Raw genomic sequence first — 14,936 nt, 5'->3', positions numbered from 1 at the left:
CTATTTGTGTATTTCTTCGTTCGTTTAGAGGTGTTCCAGGAAACGTCGGAGTTTATGTGTTTTATTTAGAAAGTTATAACCGGATATTGTCGTTTTCCATTTTGTGAGCTTTTACGGTGTCTCGTATTGTACAGGTTATACATGTGTTTAAGAGGTATTTAGCTCTTAGATCTGTACATGTTGAGCAAAAAATTAATCAAATATTAGTAATCTGGCCCTTTTATTGTGCGCAGTGCGAATGTTCGTGTTTAGTGTGTATGGATGTCGCTCTTATTCTGAAGGGTATCTGGACCGGAAAGGCTATTGTTATGGCTGCTGAAGGAAGAAGGATTGTGCTAGCGGCTCACCAGTGATCTTGCAGAGGAACAATTACTCTGTTTGAAACATCAAAACACAATAATACAACGATCGGCTGCAAGCAGGTAGTTAAACATTACGTCACACCTTCGGGATGCACATTTGCGCAGTTAATCGGTAAAAATACTGCGGAAATGAAGAAACGGGTCCTCAGTGTAGCTAAAGATACGTAGCAACCCTGCTAGCTAGTGTAGCTAACTACTTTTCATTCATTATTGCTAAGGCGCTTTGTGTGTTGCTAAGCTAATCGGTAGCTTCCTGCGTTACCCGATGTTGGCTGATTACTTCCGTGTTTTTTAAGGCTTTAAAATGTCTGTAATAACCGCATCGACGCGTTTTGTAAGTGCAGGGTCTCGTTTGATGATATCGGGATTAACAGTTGACATGACAACGAAAGCTGGACTGGAGTATGAGTAAAGGCCCGTTACTGCTTTATGTGTTGTATGTAACTTAAATAATTTAGCAGCATTGAATCTAAATACTTGCTCAGCTTAGTTGATGGATAGATTCCCGAAATGTTTTTTTAAATGTTATTATTTATTTTAAATACAGTGTTACACCATGATGAGGGTCGATCTAGGTGACTGGCTTTGCGGATGCCTTTGTAATTGTTGTTAACGAGTTTAACCTCCTAAACTGGATTACTTGTAGTCCTGTAGCGGTTAAATGTTCAGATTTAAGTCTAAAACATCCCTCGTGCAGAATACTATTACTTTCCAGGGCTGGCCATGTGTGTTGATAATGTTTATAAGCTGTTAGCATAGATAATAACTTAATAAACCTTGGCAGGACAAGAATAAAATGTGTCTTTGTTTGTTTGAGGAATCATAGGGGTAATTTTTCCAAATTGCCTAATAAAGTTGTTTTCTCGCAGCCTTGTCTCTGTCCGTCCTTGAAGTCATGGTGGCGTTAACGATGGGTGTGTGAGACGTAAAGCCCCCTGTGGTCCGTCCCCCGTGCTGCTCCACACACACACACTTCCTCATGGATTCCAGCAATGACGAGGCTCTCGACATCATCATCACCAACGTGGTGGCCACCTTCAGGACCAGGTGCCACCTAAACCTGCGCACCATTGCCCTAGAAGGAATCAACGTGGTCTATAAGCCTGAAGTCGGGGTGAGCAGATCGTCCCTGTTTGCTTTTCAACATTTCTTCCATCTATTTGTCATGTATGTGTTTGTTTTCTAATGTTTAACTCTGTGTGTTGTTGTTCAGAAAGTCTTGATGAAGCTTCGGAAGCCCAAGATAACCGCCACAATCTGGTCCTCAGGGAAAATCATCTGTGCTGGAGCAACCAGGTGGACAACGCTACACACACACACACACACACACACACACACACACACACACACATATTACCATACCTTCATCCATCAGATGAATAGCATAGTAACAACAAAGGTGTTTTGTCTTGAAGTTAACCATGTGTGTGTTGTCGGCCGTAGCATAGTTATTCCTTCACTCACTCTTCTTCTTGCTTTCCCCTCTTGCTCAGTGAGGATGAGGCCAAGCTGGGCGCTCGCAGGTTAGCACGCTGCCTGCAGAAACTCGGCTTCAAGGTAAGAATAGAAATCTTCATCCCTTCTCAGTTTACTCTGTCACCAAATAATAGAACACAATTAAAAGACACAATGTCCAGGTTATTCTGATTATATTGGTTTATATATAGTATGACATGGACTGAGTGAGTAGAATATTGTGCTAATCTACACTTTTGTTTTGGCCGATATCTAAATTTCTTCTCTCCTCGTGTGTGTGTGTGTTTTCTGAGCAGGTGAGGTTCTCGGCCTTCAGGGTGGTGAATGTGCTGGCTGTCTGCTCCATGCCCTTTGCCGTCCACCTCGCCGACTTCACCAAGAACAACCGGCCCATTGTTGTGTAAGACCCATGACATGCATCATCCCGGCCTCACAGCACCGCAGTCATCACAACAAGCGTTTCTCCTCACTTTAGTGTTCCCAGAGCTGATTGTATACAAATTCTGGAAGCAATATTGATTTTGCTTATTGGCACGATGGCACAGAATACATTTAACCCAGGGTCGAAGTAGAATTCTTGACGTTTTATTTTTGTAAAGCAGTGTCATTATCCCTCATCTCTGCTGTCATTTAGAGAGAATTTAGCCGTAGGACTGTAAACTAGCCTGTCTTTAACATTTGCAGTGATAGGAGGACCTCTAGTGGTCAGAGCAACTTCCTGTGACGCACACTTGGAAAATGAAAAAAGTCAAGACTTGGTACATGTGTGTGTGTGCATCTGTATTGTGTTTTAAAATTGTGCATGTTTGTGTTTCAGATATGAACCTGAACTCCATCCTGCTGCCACGTACAGGATCAAACACCTAAGGGCCACTTTACAGGTGTTCTCCACTGGCAGTCTCACAGTTACAGGTATGCTCACACACACACACACAAACACACACACACACACACACACACACACAGTATACAGTATTTTGAGAGATGTACTACACACTTTAACTCCTAAATTCTTCTCTCCCCCCTCCCCTGCATTTCCCCTTCTGCATGGTTCAGGACCAAATGTGCAGAATGTGGCGACGGCCGTGGAACAGGCCTACCCACTTCTGTTCGAGTGTCAGAAACCCCTCTATAAAAAATAAAGAGAAGAAGGAAGACTGATGACTGGAGGGAATATGAGCTTTTGTGTTTACCTGTGTATAGAAGCAACCCTATGTATGTATATATAATTAATGCGTCTGATGGAGAGGACGTGGACAAAGTCACGCCTCGAGTATGTTTGGAATGAGTATGTTTTAACGGTATATGAGGATTTGCAGAATTGTGTTGTTCATAATTTTGTATTTTGTATAAAAATAAAGGATAATGAAATAACAACTGTAGCACGACTCCTGAACCTCATTCCCTTTTCATTTCATGTATTTGAGTACAGATTACAGGCAGGAATACAACAAGAAACAATGAAAACATGTTGTCCCTGTGGCTCAAAGTGGTAGACCACCATCAGATTTCCTGAGTTTACCATTAACATGTCATTCCTACAGATTAAAACATCACAATTTAAAAAAGGAACAATTTAAAACATAAATATAAAATAAAAACAAGGAAAAAGTGTATTTGTAACAGACACTCCTCGTGTTACAGCCACAATGGGCCTCTAACTCACAACTGTTAGTTGTTAGTTAGGTAAGTTGTGAGTTACCATCAACTTTACTCGCTGAACTAAAGAGGGGTTATGTGGGTAAAAAATTGTCTTTAGTGTTTCTCCTCATCTGTCCACTGGGGGCTGCTTGTAAAAAATAGTTTCACTTTTTACAGTGTGAGCACACTGTAAAGTGGATTTACCCACCTCACTTTCCTGTGGGTGATCAACATTGAAAGAGACATAGGAGAGCGAGAGACACCGAGGCCTATTCAACTTGTTTGCACCAAAGGTATAAAAACCCTTGACTTTTTTACAGCGGACTCCTCCGATTAAAAACAGTAACAATTTACAGCGGATTGATTTAAATTTTTTATTACATTTTTATATATTACATTGTTCTTCACAATAAAATCTGTAGTTCGTATTTCTGAGGGTTAGATTTTAAAAATGAAAATATCACTCCTATTTTTCATTTAAGGAGCCCACTGTAAAAAATAAAGACAAAATTTGGGGCCAAAAAATTTAACAGGTCTCATTTTCTCTCACTCCTATTTCTCTGTCAATGTCGATCACCCACAGGAAAGTGAGGTGGGTAAATCAACTTTACAAAAGGTGAAACTATTTATCACAACGCCCCCCCAGTGCACAGATGAGGAGCAGCACCAACGAAAGTTCAGCCAGCTTCATCTCTCCTTAGCTCAGTGAGAATAGCTGAGGCTTGGTCATTACAAGGTTGTGAGTTGTGGGTGATTGTGTGTGTGTAAAAAGTGTGACTTTGGTCTTTATTTGATGTTTGAAGGTTGCCCATATGAACAAACATGAGAAACAACGTGCCTGTGACTCAGATTCAATGTTTACCATAAAATTCTGATTCTGACAGAGGAACATTTGCTCCAAGTAAGTAAGAAAACATTATAAATCATTTGCTAGGCTAATGAGGATATAAACATGTTCAAGTGTAAACATTTCCCTTTGTGACTTTTTATTTTTTACTCCTGCACTTCTTTCTTGAGGAGCCAAACTTCGTTCTTGCGGTTGGTCAGTTTGAAGGGGCTGTCGTAGCCGGCAGCGTAGTAGGGGTCGTCTCTGTAAGGGGCGCCGTCCCTCTGCAGGCTGACCATGAGCTTTTGGAGCTCCTCACGCTTCATCTTCTCATTGGAGAAGCCCCCATAGGTCCTGAGATGGGGAATGACACATGAGAGCATTGAAGCATTGAAGCGTTGACGTGCTCTGTTTAAGGATCTCTATAGTTTCTGACACCTAGAAGCAATGTGATCTACCTGACGTAAGCTGCAAACTCTTTTCTGTGCTCCACAAACACTTGCGGGTCACTGGGCTCAGGAGGCGATGCCTGGTGCTCTTCCGGGATGTAGAAAGACACGGTGAACTGGGTTTCACAAGCGGGGCCGGGTCCAGGGTCGACCCGACATGACACGGGGGCGGTCATCTCAACTTTCACTTCTAAGAGAGACGACAAACACACACACACAATAGAATCAGAGAGGGTTACACATTTACAGATCACATTCTCCTTAGATGGCAGATCTCAACAGTCACTGCATATAAACATTATATGTGCTCATAAACAGTGGCTTTGTGAAAAGCTGAGCAGGACTAAAAGGTGCCAATTCTCCATTTATTCCCTCATCTGTGAACCAAAACGTTCTCATTGTGACAAACATGTGCATCGGAATGGAGAAGAGAACTTTAAAAGCTGTCTGTTCGCAAGGAGGTTTAGTGCAGACAGTATTATTCCAGATTATAAATATGGAATTCTAGAACAATTAATTGAAACTCACTGTTTTGATTGTTGCCTTGAATGTAACTGAAGAGCCGTCGGAACCCTGTGCTCATAGCTTCATCCCACTGCATCCCACTGAGAGAGGTGCTCACCCACTTAGTATCATGGTAGGTGCGGACTTCATAGTCTGATGCCTGGAAACACACACAAACACAAGTTACAGATCATCGTATCTAGCATTTAAGATCGTGGATTTGGAAATGTTCGTTTTGTTTGTCAGAGACAGAGAGTAAACATGAACCTTTGCCTCCACTGGAGTGAATGTTGGATGCTGCAACCCGGAGGAGAACAGAACCTGACCCACAGCTTTCAGCATGACTCCTGTCAACACGAGTCAACAGGAACATATGTAGATGTTTGCCGCTCATAACAACTCGTCTAAGCAGAATTAAGCATTAAAATAACTAACACCTGTGTGTAAGTTGGCCAAGCGAACAGTTTTAGCTTTTGTACACAAACTAATTTCGCTCGTAATTCAAACCTGGCGAGCTAGTATAATACTAAAACAATCGTAATACCTGTCTGGTGTTTTATAAAGCTTATTTTACCTGAACATGTCATATTTTAATTGCAAACAAGACTACAAATTTACCTTGTCGTGTGCGCGTGCTCTCCCTGCTCAGACGTCTCTTGCGTCTGTTTACGTAACCTCTCCTCCTCCGGTTGTGTAACGCGAGCCGCGCCCTGATTGGCTAAAGCTAAAACGAACGGCCCCAACCAACAATAGCGAGTGAACAAAGAGTTCGGGGAGACGAACCTTAACCTGCTGCTTAATTTAGTTTTCGGGTTTTTAAAAAAAAAAAATATTTGAGCCTTTCTACACACACATTCTTTCTTATGGTGCCACCAGCTATTATAACATTAACAACAATATAACTATAAATAACTACATCTAAATCAACTACTACTACTTAACTAATTGTAAACAGAACATTAACAGTACTTCTGTGTGAGCACAGTACACTACTTTTGAATTCGTTCTAGCCACAATTTATATTCATGCTTTGTTTATCTTTGGCAGAGTTGGGCAAAAGGATTATTGTGATGTTCGTGCTTCTGTAGCCCAACTGTATTAACTGAAAACGTAAATTAAATACTGAGCATATTTTGATAAAGCCATTAAAGGATGAGACCCAACAATATGGCATGGATCAATGCTATTATACTGACCACCATTAACTGAGCAAGTTGGTTATTTTGGTTTTTGACAAAATCAAATTTCCACAGTCCAGCAGGCATTTCTGTGACGTGCACGTCCCTTTTATTTGCTACATTATTACTTACAACAGGAGATCGACAGCCAACGTTGAAGAAAAAATAATTCAATTGCATTTTTTATGAAAGATTCCAGGGAGAATGCAACACTCAAGTCCCACAGAAATAATCCAACACGTAACAGAACACCTAAAAATTGACCTCACACACCAGACAGATGAGTTTTTAATTGGAGGAAGCTGGCTACATCTGCACCCGTTATCACTAGAAAGTAATGTGATTATATTACGGCATGAATTGAGTTTTGTTTGATATGAATGCATAGTAGAACTTTACACCTGCAGCCCAAATGTAGCACTCCAAATGTGCAGACGTGTATATGTACGTACACAAACATGGAAACTTGGATGAGGAGCTATAAAATGTACTGGGACGACAGTGATGGACGCTTTCCTGTCTACATGATGTCGTTGCTGTCGGGCTCGGTTTGGTTTCACCGAGCGAAGGGGCGGATGGAGAGAGTGGTTTGTAAAATGTTCGACCGAAAAAAATGACTGCAAAAAGTCGCAGCGAGCATTTGTTCGATTATCACTCCTGGCAGGATATTATGAAGGAACTGGAAGGCCTTACAAACGCCTACAAAGCAATTTATTATAGTCAATGGTCAATAAACGAGTTTCATAAAAGGCGATACAAGCGAATAAATAAATCCATCAATTAATAGGCAGAAATATAAATCAATCTATTACATAATTAATGCTTTATAATTTGGTCCTACCCGTTACTGGATTTTTTCATTCACTTGTATTTTTTATTGGCCAATTTCCTATAATATAATAAATAGCTTTGTAAGTGTAGTGTGGCTCTCTAGTGGCTCCATAACAGAGGGCATGGCTCACACTGCCGCTCATGGCTGATAATTCTGGTGGATAAAGGTCAGCACGGCGTCTTTGGACAGCTTCTCCGGGTCCATCCGCGTCTGAGAGTCCGGGAGCACAATGACGCCTTCCACCCAGGCCCAGAAGAGCCGCTCCACGTGACAGACGCTGCAGAGGGGGAGGGGAAAAAAGGCAATAAACTGCACGGTTCATTCATTACACCATTTCATCAGGACTGAGTTGGTTCTGTTTCGCCCCTGTTGATCCAGGGTGGAGAGGACGGTACGTACTGGAAAGGGGCGGCAGAGTTGGCCGGCATCGTGTACGTGGCCTCTTTGGTCAGCTTGTTGTAGAAGAACTTCCTCTTGGAGTTCTTGCTGTAAGCCATGGTCCACGGATCTGATGGATGGATGGATGGAGGTGTCGGCGTCAGAGATATTTGCACATTCTTAATCCTCAAATAACAAAAACACAAGCCGCCAGGACACAAACAGGACATACCATCAACTATTTTGCACACTGATTGATCTGATAATGTCATCTACAAAAAAACATTCATCATTTGACCCCATAGCTAGACACACACACCATTGACTGTCTTGATGATGTAAAGTCCTGTGGGAAGAAAGTGCCGGTCATCCCTGCCGGTGTAGGACAGACGGCGGGATCCTCCTGAACCCTTCGTCAACTTCATCTCTAGTCTGCGTGAAGAAAAGAGGAACATTTGACTTCAATAAAACCCAAAAGCCTGGTTTGGACGATCAGCATAAGCATCTGGCGTCTAATCACATCATACCTGAAAAAGATTTTCTCCATTTCCTCCAGCCTGTAAACTTCCTTCACTCTGTATTTGGAAAAGCAGATTAAACACTTCAAAAGGTAAAACAGCGATTTCTCAGTCACACGTGTTTGCTTCTTGTGGACCAATTCAAACTCCCTCACGTCATCACTTACCTGATAGGGTTCATGTCCGGTCTGCTGGGCTTGGCCACTGCCTTCACAAACTTCTCTGCCATCTGAATACTGAACATATAAGAACGACAGGCTTCATTTTAAAGGAACGTCAAATGCAATCAATCAAGTTTCCCCAGTAAAGCATACGGCGTGTAACTTCAGAAGTTTTGTTTCCTGCGACTCAATCCGACATCGCCTTACCGTAAATTGAAGTGTTTATCTCTAACGTCAGTGCCGTTGAGAATGAGTACATCCATGACGTGCACGGCGTTAATCCTGCGCTGTGCTTTCCTCTGACGGAACAGACAAACAAACATGTGAAATCCACAGTCGTGTGAGTCTCAAAAAGTGGCCTGTAAGTGTTATGATCATGCACTCTGCTCTGTTTTGCTCTGCTCTGCTCTGTCCACTCACCTCGCCCTTCAGCTCTTGGACGATCTCCACACTGAGGAGTGTATCTCTTGGCAGCTCCAGCTTGAAATTCTCCAGCTTCTTCCAGCGCAGAGGCATCTTCCCGTCCCACGTGTATATCTGGGACTTCTACGTGAAACAAAGGAAAACGGAGAGAAGGAATGAGGAGATGAACGCCTTCTTTTCTTAAATGCATAAACTGGATCACAAAGCCTCCATCTGTGACTCTTCAGACTCACCCCGAGTGCCAGGAGGAAGATCTGCTCGCTGCCTCCCACAATGCACCGGTGGTCCAGGATAGGACGCAACTTTTCAAGTGTGGTGGAGGTGAGATTTGTGAGCTTGCTCTGGAAGGACTCCATGTCGGACGTCTGAGGTGGAACGGAAGCAGGAGAGCGAGACACTTTAACAAACTCTGCCCTGTGTGTTATCAGGAATGTATTATTGCCAGTACGGTGTCACTAGTCTCAGATTGACTTACCTTTATCAATTCATAGAACTTCGACTTGGGGTCTGAGGAAGCAGGAGTGACTCTGGCCTTGTCTGGCACCTGGAAATGGACACAACAGGTACTTGTCTTTATGTCAGTTCTGTCACAGTTCTAACATCAAAGTACTGACAACATGTATCTAAACGACTCACCCCCCAGAGCTTCAGACATTCCTTTCTAATGTCAGCTTGCCTGGACTCAGAAAGGGTCCTAGACAAACACACACACGCTCAAAAATCAGTTCGCACAAACCTCGAACACGTATGTGGCGGCAAATATTGGCGCTAAAAGAAAAAGAGCACTCACGGGTCGACCACGTAAGCGTGGATTTTAGCCAGGGCCTTGATCTGGACGGCACCGAGGCTGCAGAGAGAACGCAGACCTATGAGACCCTTGGCTAACAACGGAGCGGTCAAGCTCTATCTGATTGCAGTGCGTCTCTACCTCTCATTGGAGTTGACCATGAACCGGTAGAAATCGGTGTCTTCTTTGATGATGCTGAGCGGAACCACCTCCATCACGTCGGACTGGGTCTCCCTCAGCGAATTGAGTTTGAGGTTGACTCTGAACATGTACTCCCTGACAGGTTCTGAATGGGGCTTCAGGCTGCGGCACACAATGTACCTGCAGAGGAGAATATGAGAGGAAAGTTTAGCAGCTGCCCGAGGCCATGCTGACACCAGGAGCCTGTAATCTACTATAAACACAGTTATTGTTATTATTATTCCCTGAGATGCTGCACATTCACTTTTTATATTGTATATGATATTAAATATGATGTATATCATCTCACACACACCTCTCAGAGTTGGCGGGCCTGCTGGTGACAGGTTTGAAGAGTGAGATCCTGTCGAAACAGAGGTACATCAGGTAGACCAGGCCGACACTGAAGGGAGTGAACAGGTCAAAGGTCTTACATACAAAATGGCCACCTGAGGGAGACAGACAGCACCAAAATCACTCGGGTTGCCATGATCAACACTAAATGACTCATACACACACACACACGTGGGTTGCCATGATCAACACTAAATGACTCATACACACGCGCACACACACACACGTACGTGTCCTGAGCGTAGACAGAGCAGTCAGGAACTGACAGAGCAGCAGCTGTTTACTCAGGACCTCCTGCAGGTTCTCCTGGCCCTCCACAGAGAATCCCTGCCCATCAGAGAAAAAGACATCAATCCACGGATTACATCACTAAACACAGAGCCTTAAGGCGGCAGAGTCTGTGTGACATGTAGATTTGGGATTTTGCAATAAAGCCACTGAGCAGTCGGTAGAAACGTGTTCTCCTGTGCTTTAGTCTCACCCCGTCCGCCATGAGGAAGTGCAGCCCTCGTTGCTCGGTGCTCTCCATGACAAAGTTTCGGAAAGCTGTCATGTTTTCAGGACGAGTGATGTCGCCGTCCCCATCGACCCCTCCCTCACCTGGGAGACACAGAGGGCAGCTTTCCCCTTCAGGCACCTTTGTTTTGTGTCCTGTCTGGAATGTCATGAGTGTGTTTTTGCGATCGTACCATAATAAGGCTCGAACAGCTCGCTAGGCGCCGCAAAGAAATCTTCCAGTTTGAAGTCACAGGGTCCTTTCAACGTCATGCCGAAGCCTTTGGCGTGCCAGCGTCTCTTCCACAGCACGTACTCCGAAAAGCCGCCGGGACCAGCGCAGACGTCGCCGAAGTACAGGAGTTCTCCATCTCGATCCTTTGTCACAGGCACCTGCATGGTGAGAGAGGGCGGCGGTTTGTCTCGCACTCTGTCGATGCGGATCAGTAAATGTTTTCAACAACTCACCCCTTCTGCATCCTTTGGGTTGGTGAACATGTAGTCGAAGCAGTGGTCAATGTTTGACATTTTCATCGCTGCTCTACATGGAGTAAGGCACATATATGCATACGTCGTGTTACAGACAGTATGAGTTTTAGAGTTAGAATGTCTTTAATAAACAAATCAGAATCGTTACAATAAACTAACAGGTAGTAGTAGTATTAGTTTACTATAACCGAGATGGTTCCTACGTATTGGTACAGGAGAAATGTGTAATATTGTTTGATCTCTGAGGCCTACAGACTGACCTGTTGAGGAAGAAGACTCCTCTGATGGTCTCGTAAGCGTTGGAGCGCGTCCTTGCCCTCCTCATCTCCTCACCTTCCAGGTTGTCGAACACCGTCTGAATACATCACACACACACACACACAGCAGGTGTTCCTCCAAATTCCCCACAACTCAATGTAATACAGGACTGCGATTTGTAAACAGAGAAGCTTTGAGCCAGAGATTGAAGGCGAGTACGCTGAACAGTTGAAGGTATCAGGTGTTTTATAACTCACCTTGCAACGGAGAAGAGTGTGCAGGATATCTTCAGTGCAAAACTCTGTCTCGTCCTCAATCTTGTTTTTTCTCTGTTAGGAGTCAGAAACAATGTTTTTATGACTCAACATATAAATGCAAATCTGCATATTGTGTGTGAGTGAGCACACGTGTGTTTACCGGTCCGATTGCTATCCAGTCCTTCAGCTCATCTGCATCTGGAAACTCTGTGGTGCATTCAGGGAACCACTCTACTTTCTCTACAGCACTTGGCTGGACAAACAAACAAGGAAAACAAGGAAATGAGAAACGAGCAAAGACTGGATGTTATACAGGTTTGTCACTAACGTCCAGGGTGACAAATACATCTGAGTACTGGTCCTTAATCCTGCTGCATACCTCAGGTTCATCACGCCAGTCCACGTTGAGCTCCCCCTGGAAGCCCTGCAGCATGAGGCCCAGGCCCCTTCTCCCCCGCTGGGTCGAGGCCTCAATAATCTCTTTGCGGCCCTGGCCGAACTTCCCCAGACCCTCGCCCTGGCGGAAACCCATCTTTGCCTGGAGGAGGAAGAGGTGAGGAAGAACAGTGAGACGACGGTGAACAGCGCTCCGTTTATCTCTGTATACAGGGTGAAAACTGAAGTTTACAACTATGCAAAATAAAGGAACTGTAATAACTTGTAAAGAGACTTTGAAAAGGTCTTCTGCTCATGAAAGTTTAAGTACATTACCATGAGTTTCTGTGACACACTGTTGTACGATGAGAACTTGGAGGAGCTCTCTGTGGGGTCATCTGTGGGGTCATCTGTGGTTTGGGCGTCGAGAGATAAGGAGGGCATGGAGAAGGATGGTCTTTGATCTTCCTGGTCACTGAGGGAGTCATTTTGGCTGGAGTCTGGACAGCACCATCAACACGCACACACACACAACTATTACATACTGAACTGAAGGTACAAATCAATCATATCGACACAACTTGAATTAAGAAGTAAGACATGGTACCGTGTAGCCGCGACTCTTCGTCTGAGCTGCTGTCTTCACGGGGCCTCTTTGAAGTCAGCGAGGGCGCCGACGCTGTGTCGTTTCTTCTCTTCATTGTGACTGAAACGGAGCGGCGATTATAACAAACGTGAGCTGTTTTGTCATAATAATAATAATAATAATTTGGTAATAATAAAGTACAGGAAAAGGAACAAAACAGTTTCACGCACATGACAACAAAGCAACAAAGGTGACCTGTAACAACAGCTAGAAGAAACCTTTAACCACATGTGAAGGTACGTAAAGTGAATATTGATATACTATTTTGTCCATAAAACGTAAATAATACTAATAAGAAGATATTGCTATTTTCCACAGTCTCGGGTTGATCAACAGACTATTTCATGTTACATTAATTTGTATAGCAAACACCCCAAAAACCCAGTTATTAATTTTTCTTTATGGTGAGAGCAAATATCTAGTTCATAGGAGGACATAAACACAGCAGAATGCCCTCTAACTGCTCCTGCAAACAGCTGAAGGGAATCTTTAGAGATAAACAAACAACCCAAACACTGGACACACATCAGAGTGGCACACAAGCAGATTGAAACAAGAATGGAGTCAATTTTCTTTATTCTATTGGTTTTCGGGGGTTACAAAAATAAATAAATAGATATCATTACCACACATGATGTAAGTTTTAGAGTAAGGTTCTTTCCCTCCAGATTATGACAACAGGTCCCTGATTACACCTGCAGATGTGAACAAACACGGATATCTAGGTTCATGTTTACCTTTACCTCTTGGTTGTGGTGTAGTTAGCAGCAGCAGGCTGTTAAAGCTGAGTAGATTCGGCCCATTCCACTGCCAAATATGTATTTATGCGGGAGGTTGCGGTTACAGTTGAGGGGATTGTGCGGGTTACTGTCTGTGTTTTTAGCCTGAAGCGCAACTGAAACCAGAAACTACGCAGCTGCACTCAAATTAGCTGTTAGCTTACTTAGCCAGCTAAATTTAACCGCCACCAAACCAATACTTCCTGCTCCTTTAGCGACACAGCACCGACACCGACTTGATTATATGCCCGTTTCGAGATATTCGAAAAATAATTTTATTTGTTTATAACTTTTGGAAATAGATGCTCGGTATATTGAAGTTTATTAGCCCGCGTCTTGTTTCAGAGCTTTCAGGGTTCTTCCTTCCATGTTTGCTTGGCACGCAGTGATGATGTCATGTAGCGGCTGTCCACTCAAATGCCAGTCTGTAAATCGATCGAAAAACAAACAAAGTAAACTGTGAAAACAAACCCTAATTGTACAACATTTACAGATACTCGTTGTAAATAACACGTAAATAAATCCTAATAGGTCAGCAGATCCCCATAACCCATCCAGTTTTATTTGACTTTGATGTTGTTTTTCTATTGTTTGTTGTGTGGAGGGGTTCCCACCAGTGATTCAATATTGAGAAGGGCAGTCCAGAAGTCTTGAGCCAGTAAGGAAGAAGTACTTAGGAATCCTCCTGGAAGTAAACAAAACATACAATGGCAAAAATGCTTCTCTTCTGCATTTGCGTATACAGAAGTGGGACCATTTATTTGCCTCGTGATAGTAACCCCTGTAGACGTCATTACAGTGTTGCTTTGTCCCTCACTGATGGGGTTAAGTGTATATTTGTTGGTGCATAGATGGCCAATAGACTGAGAACATCTCTCACAGGTGAATTAGATCGCTTCAACTCTAGTGGCTCTGCTAATCCCCCGCTGACACAAATGTACACACACATTAGAGCACCATGTGACAGTCTTACGCAACCCACTCTAGGCTTTATATACCACCTGTGGGGCGACTTCTGCCTCAGGGACGTCTTCGCAGGTGCAGGTGTGTGTGCTGGTGCATCCGAGCAAGGAAGAAGAGTGTGTGTGTGTGTGTCTTCGGACACACACGGGACAACTGCTGCCACTGCCACCCTCAGACTGGTGGAGACATCTGAGAGCAGAAAGAGAGACAGAGAAGGAGAAAGCGTACCAGGGAGCAGAGGGACTCGGGGTTGCCTAGCACAACGTCCCGAAGGCTGCTTGCAGAGGCCTTTAGGTGGTTTCATCTGTGAACCAAGATGTTTTTCCGCATCCCTCGACTGACCCCTGGATATATTAGATACCTCCAGGTGCGTACAATGCTTTACAACACTTTTATCCTTTGTATAGATTAGATCTTCACTGGTATGACGGTGAAGAACATTTCCAGGAGGGCCTCTAATATCACAAATCTTCTTGAGATAATGTCATTGCACCTATTGTACATCGCTTTGGATGAGCCAGCGCTGTTCACAGATGCCCGCTCGTCATAGCTGGATTAGAACAGAAGATTACAGCAGCCTGTTTTTGAGTGGATTTGAATCAGGA

General features: G+C 43.7%; 3 protein-coding genes across 4 annotated transcripts; 1 reads left to right on the top strand and 2 right to left on the bottom strand.

Moving 5' to 3' along the window:
- The first annotated feature begins 297 nt into the window (after nucleotides 1-297).
- On the top strand, nucleotides 298-3,220 carry tbpl1 (TBP-like 1). The gene is made up of 7 exons (XM_076171678.1): nucleotides 298-422; nucleotides 1,232-1,476; nucleotides 1,576-1,658; nucleotides 1,856-1,919; nucleotides 2,135-2,238; nucleotides 2,656-2,750; nucleotides 2,895-3,220. Exons 2-7 carry the CDS (start codon nucleotides 1,342-1,344, stop codon nucleotides 2,978-2,980), a joined length of 567 nt encoding a protein of 188 aa, XP_076027793.1. The 5' UTR covers nucleotides 298-422; nucleotides 1,232-1,341; the 3' UTR covers nucleotides 2,981-3,220.
- Nucleotides 3,221-3,230: 10 nt separating this feature from the next.
- On the bottom strand, nucleotides 3,231-5,970 carry hebp2 (heme binding protein 2). The gene is made up of 5 exons (XM_076171677.1): nucleotides 5,877-5,970; nucleotides 5,526-5,605; nucleotides 5,283-5,418; nucleotides 4,764-4,944; nucleotides 3,231-4,659 (listed from the first exon to the last, which is right to left on the bottom strand). The coding sequence occupies exons 2-5, from the start codon at nucleotides 5,598-5,600 to the stop codon at nucleotides 4,473-4,475; spliced, it is 579 nt and encodes a 192-aa protein (XP_076027792.1). The 5' UTR covers nucleotides 5,601-5,605; nucleotides 5,877-5,970; the 3' UTR covers nucleotides 3,231-4,472.
- A 552-nt stretch (nucleotides 5,971-6,522) lies between these two features.
- On the bottom strand, nucleotides 6,523-13,749 carry cmtr1 (cap methyltransferase 1). 2 transcript variants are annotated; one of them, XM_076171666.1, is made up of 24 exons: nucleotides 13,327-13,749; nucleotides 12,551-12,649; nucleotides 12,280-12,443; nucleotides 11,948-12,106; nucleotides 11,729-11,821; nucleotides 11,569-11,640; nucleotides 11,314-11,408; nucleotides 11,033-11,105; nucleotides 10,759-10,957; nucleotides 10,551-10,669; nucleotides 10,300-10,396; nucleotides 10,032-10,164; nucleotides 9,677-9,856; nucleotides 9,539-9,595; nucleotides 9,385-9,442; nucleotides 9,224-9,292; nucleotides 8,982-9,113; nucleotides 8,746-8,871; nucleotides 8,533-8,624; nucleotides 8,332-8,400; nucleotides 8,174-8,221; nucleotides 7,966-8,078; nucleotides 7,668-7,776; nucleotides 6,523-7,545 (listed from the first exon to the last, which is right to left on the bottom strand). In XM_076171666.1, the coding sequence occupies exons 2-24, from the start codon at nucleotides 12,642-12,644 to the stop codon at nucleotides 7,407-7,409; spliced, it is 2,490 nt and encodes an 829-aa protein (XP_076027781.1). In that variant the 5' UTR covers nucleotides 12,645-12,649; nucleotides 13,327-13,749; the 3' UTR covers nucleotides 6,523-7,406. The 2 variants fall into 2 exon arrangements, with proteins under 2 accessions (XP_076027781.1, XP_076027780.1); XM_076171665.1 differs by having other exon boundaries at nucleotides 13,333-13,749.
- Nucleotides 13,750-14,936: the final 1,187 nt, after the last annotated feature.

Source organism: Genypterus blacodes, unplaced genomic scaffold (assembly GCF_046128005.1).
Source record: "Genypterus blacodes isolate CSIRO-AG114 ecotype Tasmania unplaced genomic scaffold, CSIRO-AGI_Gbla_v1 ptg000263l_1, whole genome shotgun sequence".
NCBI lineage: Eukaryota > Metazoa > Chordata > Actinopteri > Ophidiiformes > Ophidiidae > Genypterus > Genypterus blacodes.
The sequence above is the reverse complement of the archived record's forward strand: the minus strand, read 5'-3'. Positions and strand labels throughout refer to the sequence as shown.